This window comes from Borostomias antarcticus (assembly GCF_949987555.1).
Source record: "Borostomias antarcticus genome assembly, chromosome: 25".
In the NCBI taxonomy this organism is placed as follows: Eukaryota; Metazoa; Chordata; class Actinopteri; order Stomiiformes; family Stomiidae; genus Borostomias; species Borostomias antarcticus.
The window spans coordinates 10,204,245-10,223,757 of NC_140258.1; the positions used below are offsets into that span (position 1 = coordinate 10,204,245).

At 40.3% G+C, this 19,513-nt stretch overlaps 1 protein-coding gene across 1 annotated transcript in view; it reads left to right on the forward strand.

Annotated features, from left to right (window-relative positions):
* kcnh1a (potassium voltage-gated channel, subfamily H (eag-related), member 1a) overlaps positions 1 to 19,513 on the forward strand; it is a gene marked incomplete at both ends in the record, with an annotated part of 33,411 nt that overhangs the window by 8,158 nt on the left and 5,740 nt on the right. The window contains 5 exons of the mRNA XM_084458613.1: positions 2,838 to 2,995; positions 3,258 to 3,529; positions 10,950 to 11,149; positions 12,114 to 12,366; positions 15,053 to 15,249. Coding sequence (XP_084314739.1) covers positions 2,838 to 2,995; positions 3,258 to 3,529; positions 10,950 to 11,149; positions 12,114 to 12,366; positions 15,053 to 15,249 — 1,080 coding nt within the window. The remainder of the gene's footprint in view (positions 1 to 2,837; positions 2,996 to 3,257; positions 3,530 to 10,949; positions 11,150 to 12,113; positions 12,367 to 15,052; positions 15,250 to 19,513) is intronic.

Consider the following 19,513-nt stretch of genomic DNA (forward strand, 5'->3'; position numbering starts at 1 on the left):
CGTTCCTTGTCTCCACTCTTCCTTACTTCCTCTTTCTTCAGCCTTAACTTCCTGAGTTTGGCTATGAACCAGGGCTTGTCGTTCTTGTTTTAGCTGATCTTGGTGCGAGTTGGGACACATACATTCTCACAGTGGCTGACGAATGACATCACAGTGTGTGTGTACTCATCCAGGCTGTTACCAGCCTCTGCACCCGCCCAGTCAACAATCAGACTTGCAAACACATGCCAGATGATATGGCTCTTTTCTTTTTAAAATGTCGATACCACTTTACACACGATTTCACATTACCGCACGGTTAAAACTGAAAATGAAAAAATGAAAACTTCACTAAATGTGCAGTGTAGCCATAATGTTAGTAGAAATGTTGTGTGGTGGAGGAGAGGGCCCAGTGGAGGTTCTTATCTTATTAGAAAATTGTCAGTACATCTGCCGCTAAAAGCTGCAGTATGTAACTTATGCGCTATGAGCCTGCCTCAAGCTACAGTAGCTACAAACTAGCACTAACAGTCTGCTTCAATTCCACCACTGTAATTGGATTTGGGGTACCGATACGCCTATAGAAGATTGCCACATGTTGCTAATTAGATGTCAGCCATGGTGTGGCCGTGCCTCTAAGCTTTTTTTTCTTTTGTTTTAACGCTCCGGTGTCAACATGACACCAAATTATAGTAATAATTATAATTGCTGTAGCAGAGCCAAATAGTAGTCTACAAAGATGTGGTTCTCACAGAGGAGCTCAATCACTTATTCTTCTTGATTCATCATAGCAATATTTAAATGTGTAAAATCAAAAAGTTATATACTGCAGCTTTAAAGGAAAACAGGATCAACTAGAAATGGTGCTCCGAGAGCACAGACCTCCTCTGTGCGCGCCAAAATTGAATGGGTTCTAAATTTGCCCATGCTACACTCCTTCACCAAGTTTCATGAAAAGCAGCCTGGTAGTTTCTGTGTAAGCCTAGTCCAAAAAATGAATGGAGGTGAATCGCCATCTGGGCCGTGTTTGGGCGGCTTGTGGAAAAAACTAAATTTAATCCATTTTGGAATAAGGCTGTAACATAACAAAATGTGGAAAAAGTGAAGGGGTGTGAATACTTTCCGGATTCACTGTATGTGCATGTGCATATGTACGTGTGTGTGCATTTAAAGTACTGTATTAGCATTTATTGGCTTAATGTGTCGCTTAGAAGCATCACATAGTGAGTCAATAGCTCCTGAAGGCCATGAAGGCCACAATGTGATGTAAAATGCTGTGGTCATGCTTAAAAGGCTAGTTCATGGGCAAGGGGCAACACTACATTTGCTATTCTTGCAAGTACAGCATTCTGTCCCAATCTAGTCTTTCAACATTTCAGCACTCTAACCGCTGACAGCTTGGAGACTAGGACATTCATTGTCAGTGGACCTGTACAGTAGAACGTGAACAGTAGAACGTGTTATCTGTGATATTCATATTCATTTCTGTTCCATTATTATGTCATTAGACCTGTATTTGTTGCTTTGCTGTTTTCTTGGGTTTGTGATATTAGTGGATTGTCTACAAAATACAAATGGGGGCCAGAAGTGACAAAACCACATAGTCAATCAATCACTCAATCTATCACTCTATCTATCTATCTATCTATCTATCTATCTATCTATCTATCTATCTATCTATCTATCTATCTATCTATCTATCTATCTATCTATCTATCTATCTATCTATCTATCTATCTATCTATCTATCTATCTATCTATCTATCTATCTATCTATCTAATTCAAGTGGATAAAGAATAATCTTTGTCAGACATGCTATTTGACAGAGTTGATGGACTTTCATATTTCTGTACTACATTCAATAAGACCCAAAAGTGATAGTGATGTCTCATGTGGTTTTACATTTTTGGGTACATTTTCTCCAGCAGTAAAATGAGTTTCACCTTGTTGGACATAGTTTAAATCATCTCAGTTCTTTTTTGACCAAGTGTCTCCTCTATTCTTTTTGACCATGCTTACTTCTTTCTTTTCTTCCTCATTCCCCTGTTCTTTTTGCATGGCCCCTCCCTCCTCTGCCTGTGTAAATGTATGGAACATGGAAGAACTGGAACCACCGAGCTGTCACTCAAGTAGGCTTTTCATTCTAAAACTCACTTTGATTGAGTTGGATTGGGTCCGTGAAAATTTACATGGAATGTGCTTTTACAACAAAAAGCACCTAGATGTTACCCTTTTCTTTCTTTCTTTCTTTCTTTCTTTCTTTCTTTCTTTCTTTCTTTCTTTCTTTCTTTCTTTCTTTCTTTCTTTCTTTCTTTCTTTCTTTCTTTCTTTCTTTCTTTCTTTCTTTCTTTCTTTCTTTCTTTCTTTCACATACATTTAGAAAGTATCAAGGTCTCATTTGTGAGATTTTTTGTGCTTTTGCACATATGTTGTCACTATGCCCTAACTACGCAACTGCTGTTGCTTTTTATGTACAGTACCAGCTTGTACAGGTTCATACAGTATCAAATCTGTTCCATTTGACCCCTACACCCCTACACCATACAGTAGTTCTTTTAAGTAAGCAATATTGGGTAGAGTATACGAATAAGACTTCATTCACGTTTGGTCACACATATGCCACACTGTGTCCTGAATTGCCTGCACTCAAAAGCACCTACAGAAAACTAGGTCAACCATTTAATGCCAATTTATTGCTCCCCCATAGAGATCTACAGCAATACATTTCATCCTCCCTCTCTCCTCCTTTCTCCCTCTCTCTGTCTTCCCATCTCACCTATTGCCTTACCAGGAATGTCTCTTACCCTCTCTGTACCCACCCCTTTCCATTCTGCCCCTGTCTCTTTCTCTGCCCTAGGGGATCAGCAGTCTGTTCAGCTCTCTCAAGGTGGTACGGCTGCTTCGATTAGGTCGGGTTGCCCGTAAGCTGGACCACTACATCGAGTATGGGGCGGCGGTTCTTGTCCTTCTGGTGTGTGTTTTTGGACTGGCTGCCCACTGGCTGGCCTGTATCTGGTAGGTTTATTCCTGATCCAAACTGTATATGCCGGCTTTTCTGGACACAGATAAAAGTTTTGTCAAGTAGCAAGAAACTTGCGAATGAATATTCTCCAGTGAAAGGGCCTCTATCAAACTTTAACTGTGCCTGGGGAGCAATCCCTACAGCTCTATTATTACTGATAATAATAATAATCATTATTTCATGTCTTGTTTTTAACATTCATTACAAAAGGAATTAAAAATCACACTAAGCATGGTTCATGTCGGATTATAACAGGTACAGCATTGGGGATTATGAGGTCATTGACGAGGACACCAATGTGGTGCGTACAGACAGCTGGCTCTACATGCTGGGTGAGACGGTCGGGACGCCATACCGCTTCAACGCCAGCGGCTCAGGAAAGTGGGAGGGTGGGCCTAACAAAGATTCGGTATACATCACTTCGCTCTACTTCACCATGACGAGCCTTACCAGTATCGGCTTTGGCAACATCGCCCCTACAACAGATGGAGAGAAAATATTTGCTGTGGCCATGATGATGATTGGATGTGAGTGACAGCTCCTGTTTCTACGTATCTTAGAATACATGTTTATTTAGGTCTAGGTGATATACGCTATCAACGCTATGCTATCTTTTTCCTACGGTCAAATAAAACCACAGAACTGTTATCCAGGTAGCCTTCCAACACACATAGATCTGTCTGATTCAGACCATGAACATCATACAGTAGCTTGGACAACATTTAGCAATTTTTGTTGCCAAAACAATCCATTAGATTGATGTTAATGTTTGTTACCTCAGTGTCAGGAAACCCAAATGGCTAAAACCAATAATGCACAACCCTAAGGAGCCCTAATCTTGAAGGACACAAATTACCATAGCTCACAACTGCACAAAAAAATGTTCACATAACTGTGAATTGACTTCAGGAATATTTGCACCAAAACAGTTGTGTTAAGGTCAAACAAATCTGCAAGGTACTCATCATAAATATGGAAAAACACTAGAAACCATTCTTATCCTTAAAGGAGAATTCCACCCTAGGACAACATTAGGCTCAACAAAAGACACCCACAAAACAATAAAGAAAATTGTGGTTTCCTTGACTATAGTTGCTCCATGTAAACAAAGCATGTTCACGACGTATGCACTTCCGGGGATTTGCCGCATCGAAACACGTCGACAAATCTCCTGAAGCAAAATAACGAGAACTACAACACCAACAAAATGTCTAGGAGGACGGGGACTCAAGGCAGGTGCAGCATACTAACCCTCTAGCTCTAGCATACCCTATAAAGTTAGTTCAACAAAACGAAAAATATGCGATCGCACACACCCACACAAAAGATGACAGTCGATGCACAGATGTTTCATTTACCTGAGTTCTTTGGACTTTTTGCGGTGTTGTTGCAACTGATGTAAACTCACTCCCGCTGGTGCAGATAAATCCTTGATTCTGTCCAGCGACCTCTGCAGGGAGTAGTACAGGGAGCCATACAGGAGAACAGCCTCCACGGTGGTATCGAAGAAGTAGAGCTTGGTTTCATGGGGGAGGTTGGATTTCCACACGTTGCTCATGCCATTTAGAGCTCTCCATGTGAGCGCCTTCCTCACTTTGAGGTCCTGCTCTGTTGAGTTGACCCAAGAGCCCAGGGATTTGAAGTCCTCAACCTCCTTCAGAGCAGTACCTTCAGTTGTTATTAGGGGCAGATGTTCCAGGGTGTTATAGGTCACCTCAGTTTTCTTGGCGTTATAGGTGATATCAGTTTTCTTGCAGTCCAAGACCCACCTCGGCACATCCCTTTTCCAATCTGGTCAGGAGCACTTGTGCTTGCCTCACGTGGTTAGATATCAGGCTGATGTCGTCTGCATAGTCCAGGTCTGTTAGGACTACAGCGGGATACCTTCTCAACCTCCTAGGTGTTGAAGTGAAGCTGAGATCCTTCTCCCTTCCCTGGATTACCTGCCTCACACACACACACATGATATAATGTATACATTTTATTAGAAGACATTTCTGACTTTTCAAGCATCAGGTCAACATTGTACTTTGCAAGATACCTTAGCTTCTGTTAACAGTCTCATCTGCACCACAAGCTATCTTCATTCACTTCCTTTCTAAAAGGACTTTGAAACTTCTTTAGCAAGCACACCCATTCTCTCCAGTACCTTATCTAGTTGATTTTGCCTGCCATGTTTTAGGCTCAGACAGGAGGATCACTGATATATCTTCAAACTGCAGAGCACAGATGATATCTGTTACATACTGGATACATCTTAGTAGAGTATAGTAGCTGTACCCTGTGGCATAAACAGTAGCACTGTCTGGATCAGTTTAATGCAGCTCTTCCACCAGTCCCTCTCCAATCGCTTCCTAGCTACCGGCCTTTTTTAGCCTGGTTTCCATGGTGAGAGAGACAGCACTTCTGTCAAACTTTAACAGTGTCACTGCACAATTGCATTGGCCTACTGCATGCCATCTCATCTCCGAGGAGCTTATGCATTGAAAGTCATGGCATATGTTATTGAAATCAAAAAGGTCCTGCAAGAGCATAAGTAGAACACCAGGTGAAACGCTCTATAGTGCTTTTCACTGTAGTCTAGTCCATGACTTTTCTCTTATCAAATATGAATGCCCTGTTACTGGTCTATTTTTACCGTTCCATGGTGGAGCGGTGTTGACAGCTGAAGATCACAGCAACGACAGCGCAGAGCTATACATCTGCCCTGTTGCTATGGCAACAGCTGGCCTGGGGCACTGGCTTCTGACAACTGTCTTAACTATCTTCAAAGGCGGCAGCTGTTTACAGATGCTATTTTAGGGAAACCTGATTTTGAGTATAAGAGGATTCATGGAGCAAAACAGAGATTCAGAAGGGAGATCCAGTAGGCTATCCATAAAGCAGCATCTCAGAGCTTAAAACAGGGTGTGATGGGAGTAGTCTAAAATTAACCCTCCTCACAGGAGTAGAGGCTTCTTGAGACCGCAATACTCTTCTCAACACAGTGAACACACCATGTTTAATGGTGCCTTGTGAGCTGTTATAGAGCATAAGAGCAGCGGCAAATTAATAGTGGAAGAGACAGCAAGTCATGATTATGGGATAATTGTGTGAGTCAACAATCAAAGTTTTCAACAATCCAAGATCCTTGTACACCATCTCATCTGCTGAGCTGTGTCAACTGTATCTAACGTTGTGTGGCATATACAGTATCTGTAGAATTGTATATTAATGTTAATGCTCAGCAAAACAGCAAAAAAGTTTTCTATTCATATTTTATTGACTCTGGAGACTTCTAATGGAGTGTCCTCCTGCCATGAACTGTACAGTATCTGCAACATGATTCATTGTGCCCCACCCCATGAAGTCTAGGGGGTTGAATATTGAAGGCTGTGTTTCAAGAACATATATTCCTAAAAGGAAACGAAGTGTGTTGTGGTCACATTTTAAATGCACAGTAGATTATCATACCATTTTATTTCATTTTTCACATTGTCGTTTTCATTATATTTTTTGAATTACATTAACTTAAAATCGCTTGAGGTTCTTTTTATATTAACAATTTAAATCACTGATATTTTAATTCACCACTTACTTTCTAATAAATGCTTAGCCTACATTTTAGACCAAACTACAAAATAAAATAAATATGATGGGCCTATATGTCCGCTCTATAGATAAATCTAAACTAGAAAAGCCCACTTGACACAACAGCTGTACAGTACATGCTGACAACATGCACCATGGCTGAGATGACAGGTTCACTGTGCCCCCTTTGAACCAAGGGGGTTACATATCAACTAGTTCTCTTTGCTTCAATTTTTGGCCATTTCTTTATTTATTGCATTCAATTTGTATACACATGAGACTTTTTTATAGATATTCAGGTTGCAAAAAGTATTTGAAACGGGGTTTGTGCCCTGGTCTTGCCAGATCTGAATATGGCCAGATTGCACCGCCATTCCCGAGGGTGGTTAGTTTAATTATGGCGCCAGGTTCCACAGCTCTCCAGCGACCTGTCTGATGTCAGAGTACAGTCATGAGCTTGAGAGTCAGGAAGCTGGCTCTCTCTTCCAGATCGCCAACCGGGGAGTTGTGCGATGGACCCTCCACAGCAGTGACAGGGGACAATTGGGTCTGGTGTGCTTGGCTACTGTACCAAATTGGGTGAAAAAGGGATATGTATTTCAAATGTTGTTTTAAAAAATATATATTTTGGTTTCTGTTTCTTTGATGGTGAATGATTGAATTACCAATATAGATTTTTCTATACAGACGTTTCTGGCAAATGTACATACAGTACATAGTATATACTGTAGTCACATGGATGCACAATACACACACACACACACACACACACACACATTATTGCCTTCATCTTACTGTGATTAAAATATGAGTATAGTTTGTTTCCTCTGTCCCCCCAGCAGCGCTAATTAGGTTCTCAGTGCCAACAGACAGCTAACACACAGAGTAGGCTTCAGATGTCTTTGATCTATACACACTCCAGGTGGTGCCTTTCAGACCAACCACTGCTAGCTAGTAGCATTAAAGACAAGAGCACTTTAGAGTAAGGCTTAATACCAGTAAAAATATTTACAAGTGTTTGGTATGGTAGATATACTGTGACATTTTTTCTGAAATTTATCTCAAAAACTGAATTTTTGACAGTATTCTGAATTCTGTCCTCATTCTGTTTCCTCAAACTATTGATGTGAAATGGAGAAGAAATACACTACCCATAATCCTATAATGCGACAGCAACATCTCATTCCATGCTTACAGCAAGCTCCACTAATCAGAGATGTCGCTGCTGGCAACCCTGCCCAAAATGGCTGACCATAGGACTACAACCTGCCAAATAGACTCCAGAATTGTATCTGATTGAGCACATCTGCACTTTCTCAATCAGCAAGACAAGCCAAACACATTAAAAACCTGTTTGTCACTTATGGAGCAGATATATAGATAGATAGATAGATAGATAGATAGATAGATAGATAGATAGATAGATAGATAGATAGATTTTTTACACTAGTTTGAAGGCTGTCACATGCCTCCTGTGCGAGTTAAGTTTGAGAACTTTATTTTGTAGAAAGAAGTTTTCAAAGGCCAAACTGAAACTGCCAGCTTCTCACTTGGCAGGTAGCTCAACAAGATCATGACTTTCCCTTGTTGTCTAAGGTTGTGAGTTCAAGCCCTGGGTGATGCAGAATAAACATGCTAATGCCTGCTCAGGCATTGTACTATGTGGATTTCAGACACGGTTTTAAAGATATTTTTAATTTAAGAAGTTTTTAATAATTATGGTCTGGGCAGAGACCCTCATGTATTTGCCATTTGTCTCCTCCTCTACCTTTTCTTCTTCCTTCTTTCTCTTCCTCTGCAAAGTGCCTGGCCAGACTCACTGTTGCACAGCAGCTACAACTGTACTTGAAGCTCTAATCATTTGCATTGCAAAAGCCACTGGCAAGTGAAGAACTAATAGAACAGTTCATCTGATATACGTATGTGTAGCATGTCAGATGCATTGATTGTAGTTTGCTACAGTGTATCAAGTATATAGTTGGATGTGTGCTAGGAGTGAATTTTGCTGTATCACAGTTAGAGCATTTTTCCACTGTGAAAGAAACATGAACACATGCTATGTAAATGGAAAAGCAAAGCAGATACAAGCCTGTAAATAGCACTCAGGGCTAATTGGTTTAAAGCTCTGTTACAGGCTAATCTCTGAGACAGTATTGGACATTTGTCAGTGAAACTGAATTGATGTTGTTTCCCCTCCCTCGACCTGGACAAAGCACTTTGATGCCAATAGACTAAAATGGAAAATAATTTATGAAAAGAGAGGATGACAAAGCAACACAATTAACTATTAACTATATATTATAAACTCACTATTGGTTTTCTCATATATATCATACAGAAGCTTTGATGTTTGTTTTCTTAAATGATTCATAAGAATAGGCACAATCACAAATGCCTATGTATTACAGCAGAGGTAACAGTATATTACTGTAGCCTACTAATATCATAGACCTTTGATTTGATTTGAGGCACAGAAGGAAAGGTGACCCCTTTCCTAACCCTTTAAGGGGTGCAGCTTTACCTATAACCTCTAGAGTCCTGGCGTTATATTCTATAGAGATGTTAAGATGTTGGTCACACTATCTTAATTACTTTGCACATTAATGACATAGTACCAGCTATGTGATTACATGCTATTAACATTCAGTTGTATGTTATTACATGGGGGAGGGAAGGCTCTGCAGGGGTAAGAGGATGGGGCAAAATGGCAGCTAAATGTTGCCGAACGCTACAGTATTACCAAAACAATTTCAATGATCAATGTTAACTAATCTACTTAACCCTGGAGAGACCTCTCTCCACTATACCTATTGCAGTAGTACTATGTAGCTACAAAGCAATTAATGTAAACTTAAGGTAAAGCGCTACATATAATGGAAAAAACGGTAAGGTCAATTGGAGAGCAGTTGGAATGGTCAGGAGGATATGGCTCATTAGTTGACTCTCACAGTATGTGATACAGGAGAGAGGGATACAGGACCTTTCCGTCAATAACTGGAAGAGCTAGTGGAACTCCCAGAGGAGGGAATATCCAGGGATGTCTACAGTGACCTACTGTAAATGCTTGTCATGCACATTGGCAAAGTGTCTGATGCTCATGGACAGATGCTGTCAGAGAAGATCTTTGTTTCTGTCACCTTTCAGTCCCCCTTTCTCCTTGATGAAATCAGAAAGCATTCTGCCCCAGGCTCTGCCACTCTGTCTGCCTCACTCTTGCATAAAGCCTTAGCCTATCAAGTGCTTGTTTGTCAACTTGTCTTTAGATTATTCTTGTTATGGATGCCCATATTGTGCTGCCTCTGATCTATGTCTCATTGTCACTGTTTGATTTTTGTGACAATATTGTAGTTGTAGCAGTCGCACACATCCAACAAAATGTAGGCAGGTGCAGGAACCGAACAAAAGAGCATATGAACAGAGAGAAGGTCCTCACACTGAGCTCCTGTTTATCTTTTATTCAGAGCAGCACCCTGCTCTTCCTCAGTCTGAATCCGCAGTATAAATACTGTCCATTCAAAACTCTAGCTTTTAGCGGTGTTTATGAGAGATGGTCACGGTGTTTGTACTGTAAGTCTGAGGACCCAAGATCAAACTTATCAACTGGAAAGTGGAAGCAATACTGATGAGCGACACAAATTACACTTGTCAGACCAATATACTTAAGCAATAAGACACGAGAGGGAGTGCTTTACTGTGGTTATTGGCACGGCTGTGGTGCGGCCGCAGGCACGACGCAGCACGACCTTGAGTGTCTTTTATATTTTATATCTTTTATACAACAGCACTGCACTGTCATTAATATCTTAAAAAAAAAGAGGGTTTAGCATTCAGTTTCGCTAAATTGTGTTTCTTTCGGCCCTCCGCAATCCAAAATAGTTCGTTTACCATTGCTATAGACAACTTACAGCTGGACTGGTCCACAACGTAAACAGAGCAAGCAAACAAGCTAGCTAGCGGCTAATATGAACTTTATAAAAGTGTGTCCCAAAGTGTCTACTCGCTTTCAACTAAGAAAAACAACCTTTCCAGTTTCAATAAGTTTATTACTCACAATATATTAAAGACAACGCTTTAGAAAGACATGCAAATGTCACAGGTGAATTACTAGACAGGTTAGAGAGATGCCCATGGATGTATTAATAGAACTGGATAGGGTCACTCCATTCACTGACTGCTCGAAGAAGTGAAGCCCATACACATGAATATTAATTTTACATGAAACAAAAAATGGCAGTAGTGAATCATAATGTTACTGTATTTATTACCTGTTATCTTTCATACTTTTACCTAAAATTACATGTTACCCATATTTCTTTGAGTACTTATCTTTTCTTCACCTGTTCTCTCTCATTTTCATTTCATCGTCATCTTTCCCAGCCCTGCTGTACGCCACCATCTTTGGTAACGTGACAACCATCTTCCAGCAGATGTATGCCAACACAAATCGTTACCATGAGATGTTGAACAGTGTCCGTGACTTCCTCAAGCTCTACCAGGTGCCTAAGGGATTGAGCGAGAGGGTCATGGACTACATTGCATCCACCTGGTCCATGTCTCGGGGCATAGATACTGAAAAGGTATCTCAAACTGTAAGCCAGACATTCATTACCTTGCATGCTGTTCCAATGTTGGCTTTTACTGCATGCGATAGTTTGTCCAGTAACTTGGTTTTAATATGGTATTTGGTACCAGACCTGTGCAAAATACTAGTTGAAATAATTTTCCACCTCAAGAGCTCAGCTTGATTCTGCTTGACATACAACCAATGCTAAGGTCCCAGAAGTGCAGAACTCGCTTATCAGACCAACCTCAAGAAAACATTTGCTATTGGACATTTTCAACCACTTTGCTTAGGTCTTTTTGGTACCTTGTGGTTCTGTATGTGTAGTTGGTTGTGTTGTAAAGTTATATTTGGATAGGATATATAGTTATATATTTGGATAGGATATAAAGTTATATTTGGATGTCCATGCCTATGGGCAAAAGGAAAAGGATGTGTTGTTAAAGTTAAAGGTAAATTCTGTGATTTGATGTAGCACATAAATAAATGTCTGAGGAACATTTTATGTTAAAATACCTTTATTGAAGTGGCTTGGTTTATGACATAGATCCTCTGACATGGTGCATGCATTGTACTGACTTCTCTTTTCTCCTCTTTTGGTAAGGAAACTTGAAATATTGAAATACTTTGCAGTCTTTTCGGTTGGTATTGGTAGTTATCTAGTGATTCATTGGATGAATATACTACATACAACAAAACACAATTATTGTACAAGAGGTGCATACAATGTTGTCTATTGTAACCACAGCATAAAGCTCAAACAAATTTTAAGCTTTTCAATAATTCTATATTGCTAAGATAAATTGAGAGGGAACAGTCAATTGGGACCTCAGTGAAAGCGGTGTCGTTGTAGAGTCAGTCCAACAACAACATTTTTGAAAAAACAATGCTTGGAACTGACAGTACCTCCTCCCATAGAGGCATGGCCACACCTGGTTTGAACACAGACATCCTCACTGTCTCTCCTCCCCTCTCCTCAGGTGTTGCAGATATGTCCAAAGGACATGAGGGCAGATATCTGTGTCCATCTAAACCGCAAGGTTTTTAAAGAGCACCCAGCTTTCCGATTGGCCAGTGATGGGTGCCTCCGTGCACTGGCCATGGAGTTTCAGACTATCCACTGTGCTCCTGGGGACCTTATCTACCATGCAGGTGAAAGCGTGGACAGCCTTTGCTTTGTAGTGTCTGGGTCCTTGGAGGTCATCCAGGATGATGAAGTGGTGGCCATCTTGGGTGAGTTGATGTCCTTTGTATGATGTGCATTGTCCAATCATTTTTCCTTGCACATTTGTATCACTACTTTATTTTTGGGTTTTGCTTTTGTCTTGAGGGGCTATACATAACACATCCATAATGTCAGTATAAAAGGTGTTAGGACTTGTTTGACTAGATCCCAATTGCCGACTTGGACCGGAGTCAAGCCAGGAGAAAATTGTGAAAGCCCCAGCGGGTGGTTTAATGAAAAAAAAATAGGTACAACTAAAACAAGGCAAAGTGAAAAGGGTGGTGATGGGAAGGAGGGTTGTAGCAGGCAGGCATGACTCTGCGGGGGACCCAGGTCTGGAGAGACCAAGAGGAAAAAAAACGGAGGTGATGTGAAAATCACAGACAAAAAGCTCTACAGCACAAACAGCAAATGTACTGTAGGCTAATTTGGCTATACTGTACGTTACCACTGAGGTGATATGGTAAGATCTGCCGATGACTGGAATGCAGACCAGGTTCTTGTAGGAGGAGGTGCAGATTGGGGATCACGTGTGGTGATGAGGGATGAGGAACAGGTGTGTAGCAGAGCAGTGTGGTGAGGTCATTCAATGCAGCTGCGTGCGCAGAGGTGCTGGGAATGTCCGGGTCAGAGTCCGCTGATTGGGTAGGTGAGAGAAAGTGAAGGCGCGCCCCGGCCCTGGTGGTGGACGGTGGAAACTCTGGGGAGCCAGAGCGCTGTAGAGAAGGCCCAGGGCGGCGTGCTCAGAGGAGCCAGGTCGAGGCAAGGGTGTCGGAGCCAATTCACCAAAACCACACTGATTTCAGCAAAACGTGTCTGTGTTACATCACAGAAGGACGTCACAAGTGTTACAGTATCCAAACAAAACCGCCTCAGAGGGAGGAATGTTATTATTACCTGGCCTACTGAGTGGGTCTGTGTTGTGTTGCATCACATTGACCTGCTATTAGCATCTCTTTGAAATGATTGATATCCTGTCCTGGGTGGTTCATGATAATGTGGCCCCAGTTGTTGAACTAGTTACAGCCATAAATCAAGTTCTGATTAACTTAATGGTACTTAAAGGAATAGTAAAGGGAAAATGCATGTTTAGCCCTGTTTTAAGGTTACTTATGATCATATACAATGATTCAGATCAAAACGTTGACAAAACTAGCATTTTCGAGAAAGTTGATAATTGCTCTACAACTGTATAATTGCTCTACCACCATCGCAGCGTGATTTAGGGAAGAGGGACTATAATGAAAGTCAGCAGTGAGCAAAGCACAAACAACACATTTCTTTATATTTGAATGTAGAAAATATGAGTAAATGGCACTGTCTTTAGCAAGTGGCCATGGTATAAGTGGGATAATACACTCCGAGGTGTGCTGTTATTGAAAAACAATGCATTTCGCAAACCACAGGTAATTAGCACCCACCTTATGCATTATTTTTATTGTGATCAAATGTTTTTTTTTACTTTTCCATATGGAGAGCAGATCAGTTTCATATTATACATAGAAAAGATATTTCACAATATTAGTGAAAATATTCCTGAAATATTCATGCATTATTTTACGTTGTGTATTATCCCTTACTTATCACATCTTTGCTTTTGGGAAAAGGGTGAATTGAGCAATAACAGTGCTACTTACTGTGTACAGAGCATTGTGTGTCAGTATTGTTTGCAAGTCGGGTCTTGCTCTTTGTCCCAAGGAGCAGATTAAATGGATGCCTGCAAAGTGTGCTGTCGTGATATTCAGTAGCTCTTTCTTCTCCCGGGGAGATCTGCACGCTGAGCTGCTGATTTAGGTGGCAATAGCCTCATTGGCTGTGATTGTAAGTGATGTTCCCATTTCAGGAGCAAATACACATGGGGGCAAAGCCTCTGTGTCTGTGGCCAAGTCAAAGCAAATCAAAAGGGGTGCTCCTAATTAATTATTTTTTAGAGATGCAATCACACAAAGACACACTTACGTACATGTTCCTTCTTAATTGCTATGCATTTTGTGTTATTTAAATATTTCAAATGAACAGACCCAACATCTATTTTAAATATTTGAATCAGGATGGAATTACGTACTGTATGCTACATTACATGCTATCCAGCTTTGTGGACGCCTGTCCTCTTACGCTTATCAAGGATACTCAGACATATATAATACTCTTTTCTCTTAAAGACCACATTTACCAATTCCATAAACAAACCTCCTTCTTCCTGCTCTCTGCACTTTCTCATGGGTATCAAACTGGACTAGACTGTTCATTTGTTTCTCAGCCAGCCAGAAAAGTCTGGTTCTTCTCAATGTTTTTTCTCTCTCTCTGTACTGGAATATGGCTGAACGGTTTTGTGTGCTGCAACATATCCTCGTGTGTCTTCCTCAAGAAAGCGTGATTCTGATCATGATGTTTCTGTGCTCCCGTTCCCTGATGTTGTTGTGAAAATGCATTTTCATAGCCTGTAGCTGGTAGAGTTTGCCCCATTCCTTCACATCCTCTCAAATCTCTCATCTCTCATTATTATTGTCAATACATCTCTGAAATGTATACTGTATCTGTGTGTGGTCTGTACTTGGTGAAAAGGACATAGTGTATTTTTAATTGAATTACTGCTGGTGGTAAAATTACCACGGCTTGTGTTAGAGAAACTCCCCAATGTTACAGTAGGTCTCTAGTACTGTATATAAATAATTCTTGGCGTTTTCTCTACAGGTAAGGGAGATGTTTTTGGGGATGTGTTCTGGAAGGAGGTGACACTCGCCCAAGCGTGTGCCAATGTACGTGCATTGACCTACTGTGACCTCCACATCATTAAACGAGATGCCTTGCAAAAGGTTCTTGAGTTCTACACCGCCTTCTCCAACCATTTTTCACGGAATCTGCTGCTTACTTACAACCTGCGGAAGAGGGTGAGTGAGACTTTTTATAACATTCCATTTCTCACTGAATATTACCTCCTCCCTACCTAGAGACTACGACCCTGCACATGCTGGTGCTATTTCACTCATACTATGGGAAAAGTACCCAAGTGCCCAATAGGCAATTTTGAATTTTTGTGCCACCTTAAGCCGCAAGGTACAGTAAGTGGACCTTCAAGGTGCAGTTCAAGGGAGTGTTGGGAGGAGATGCATGTCAAGTGTAGACGCAGTGGCATTTCAATTTTCAGTACCAACATTTTGGACACACCTTCTCATTCAATTGAACAACACAACCTACATTAGCATAATATAACAATCAGGGTTGACAAAGTTAATGTGTTAACACTCGCGATTAATCTGGAAACTTTAAAACGTTGAAAAGAATTAACGCAAATTAATAATTATTACCAAAATTGACCCCAACTTCCTCCCCTAATCCTAAACGCGAGTATCTACCTGGCTGAATTACTGAAAGGCATGTGAAACGCGGATACATGCGTTTCAGATGCAGTAACTCAGCCAGGTAAACACTTGAGTAAACACTCGCTGAGCAGGTTGCGCTGAGATAACGTGGCGATGCGAGGTAAAGTTGGTTTCATATTGGACATTCAACAGACATTCACATTCAGCATGGTGCATTTCGTTTCAAAAAGCTTCCAGATGGGAGTTTAGATGAAACCAGTTGTTTGCACATACAGTATTGCAGTGATGTCTTTCCACCCTAGCAAGTTAAGTAAAAAAAACAAAACAACAACTCTTGATTCCTCCAACAAGCCTTGCTCCAGCCCCTGAATCTGACTGTCAGGCTACTAATTTGTCATGCATTTCTTTATACTGTATTTAACACCACACATGTAGGCTATTTCATCTCCCCCCCTCGAAAATACGCGTTAATACTATTATTGTACACGTAATACCTATTATTGTGATTAACTTGATAACATTTTTTTAATCGATTCACAGCCCTAATAACAATATATTTGTTAACTAAATTACAGTACACTATTGTGTTAGAGATGTTCCATCTGATTATTTTACTTCTGAATAAGTGAATAAATCCAAATAAAATTAAATGTACCATAATATATTCTCCTGCCTGTAGTAACATGTGCATTGCATCTCAAATAAAGTGATCCATTTTATTTATTATGACTCACCTCTATGACTCACCACCAATTAACTCACAGACACTGCGGGAAGGAAATAACAAACATGGCACATGTGACCCTTTTGTTTTTGGCTTACTTCCAACTCTCAAAGCTTTGAACTACGTCATTTCATCTCCCATAATTTCCAAGAAAATGTGTTACTTTCCCCCACCGTTACTTTCGTCACGGTTCTCCCCTATCTCATCATCTTTGAGCAGTAACGGTTTGAAGAAAAATATTTGCCAAGAATTTGATCAATTATAATTATGTACTGCTTTGTGAAGCTTTTTCAAATGTAATATATTGAAATGACAGCTACTGTACATTAATGTTTCTCTCAAAATGGTATGGGATGGAGAGGAGAACTTTAATTGCTGTCATTCGATTGAAACCGAGGGACTGAGGGGCAAGCGAAATAGAACAAAAGCTGCCACCATAAAGAACAGAATGCTCACATCTGCGGAAGAACCCCTGGTCATGGATCACACAGCAGAGCTGCTGCGGGGGAAATGAATTAAAGGCCACTTGTGTGCGTTGTTCGCCATTACTATTGAGAGTGCTTCCAATTGTGGCATATTTATGAAAGGCTTGCATGCAAATGAGTGCTGCAAATACTCTCTGTGTCTGTTTCCCCATTACGCTTCCCGATACGCAAGAACGATGGGTTACCCATCGCTCTCTGAATGAGAAAATAAATGGAAATGCATCCATCAATTATGAGCAATACCACATTGAAATATCCTACTTCATTGAGACTAATCTAATCAACATCATGACCTGAAACCTAAGAACAGGTTTTGTGAGAAACTTTGCAAATAATATGTTGCTTGCAATCATGTTTCAAAAAGTAAAGCTGCCCTTATTCCTTTTTTGAAAGAATACATAATTCATGGTATATTTGCTGCATGTGGAAATACTTCAGTGTATACATTTTCAGTGCTCTAGTGTCACTCGTGTCATTGAGAAATGCGTCTGTCAGACTAATTTTTTGTGCTGACTGATCTTTTCTGTGGGAGTGATGTGAAAAGCTCAACTCTCACACTTAACTGAAAACTGGTGCTGTGTAGTGCATGGTGGGAAAGACTAGCCTACTCACTGCTGCAAAGTGCTTGCTTTCAGATCTTGTAGAGCTGCCTGCAGCAACACAATCAATACTGCTGCCCTGAATATCCAATGACTGATTTGAGGGAACTGGGGTGAAGGAGTGAGGCATGGGAACGTGTGTAGGATGTGCAGCAATATTGTAACAACCTCATTTATAAATTGTGAGTGGGCTGACAACTTAAAAATATTATACATAGTACATACACAGCCTCCCAAAACAGTTTGTCCGTTTTAATATTAAGGTCCCCCAGAACTTTACCATAACATGATAATGGTGTAACATTCTTAACACAGAGAACTGTAATGTGATGGCCTATAGATCCTTACTGTGAACCAATTAGCCCCTAACAGCACAATTTGAGAAACATCTCCTTAAATGACTGAAATGTGAGTTAAAGCCATAAGGGTCCTTAAACAGACAATAGATGCGGATGGGCATCCCCAGTTGGAGAAATAATCAATCCATGCTCCAAAGTAATATGTCTGCGTAATTAGAACCACGTAAGAGTCCTAACCATGGCCCCCAGAGATCTCTGTTAGGATTAAGAAGTGTCAAAGGTCATATATTATGTGTTCAAACTGTTTTTCAGTCACATGATAACAGGGATATCCTCATATACATTATGTAAACTAAACAAACTAAACTGCCAAATTTCACAGGATCTAACGTATGGGTATTTCCAGGACATTAATCAGTCATACTGCACCCTAGTATATAATTTAAAAACTCAGGTGTAAAAAAAATTTTGTAAAAAAAAGTAGGCAGATATGTGTTTACATGATTGCCATACCTCTTGGGTGGTTGCTATTCCACAGGCCTTTCTGCTAGGATGCTTTGCCAAACTACCCTTGACTTTCTCTTGTTTTATGCATCACAACATTAAAAAAAATCTGGAAAATGCATATTTGGGCCTTTATCATAAAAAAATAAAACATTTTGGGCCTTTGCAATATTCCAGAATGAAAGTTCAAATGGAGAGGTATTTAATGTAGTAGTATTTAATAAAGATACTATTGCTTTTAGATGGCTGATATTTGACCTCTCAAGGTTAGCTCGTCTCATCTGACTTTGTGAAACCAAATACCATTTGTTGATACAGTGCTTTTAACAGGGTGGTATTGTTTACCCTATGCTTCTCCAACACTAGCCCAGCACTCTCTCTATGTGGGGTGTCAAGGGAATTATTGCTGTCTTAACGCTGTAATGATGTGATATTTCACCACATGACCAGTTGCTCAAGAGGGTGTTCCAGTATCCTGACCCCTATGCATGTGCAAACACCCCCAGACAGTTTACAAGGGCAATTTCCCTGCAAGATAATATGTACTATATTAGCTATACATTTTTGTGAAGCACGTGCCACACCAGTGCTTCTTAAGAAACTGGTAAGCATGTAGTGTTCTACTGTACCTTTGTACTGTACTACACTAAGGTTCAATCAATCAATCAATCAAAGCTTTATTTGTATAGCGCATTTCATACCCAGAGGCAACACAATGCGCTTTACAGAGAACAAGGGAGGTGGGCAGACATCCCACCCCTACATATTCCAGAGGGAAGCAAAAAAACACAAAAAAAAACTCTTTTTTTTTATCAAACATCTAAGGTTGTATTTCTGAAATGTTTTGTAGTCACCAAAGTCTTTAGAAGGCTTAGGAATAAACATCAGTATCATGGATTGTTAGTCTTAATTAGCATTATGGATTTTGATAACACTTCCCCAAAACCATTCCACTGTTTCACACTGGATCAAATTTTGGCTTTGATAAAATTACAAATGCAGTAGAAAGTAAAATACATAAAAGCTTTACCTGTAAAAACGTATAAAAAATAAAATTGTGCTCACTCGATAAAAGCCACATCAGTTGAACTAGGTTGCTTAAGTCATTTGCTTCTATCAGAGTCCTTGCTTTGATATAAACCATATGGTCTGAATTAATTCAATTTATCCTTGTATCACATCATCCTTTCTCTCTCCCTGTCTCACATTATTACATACATA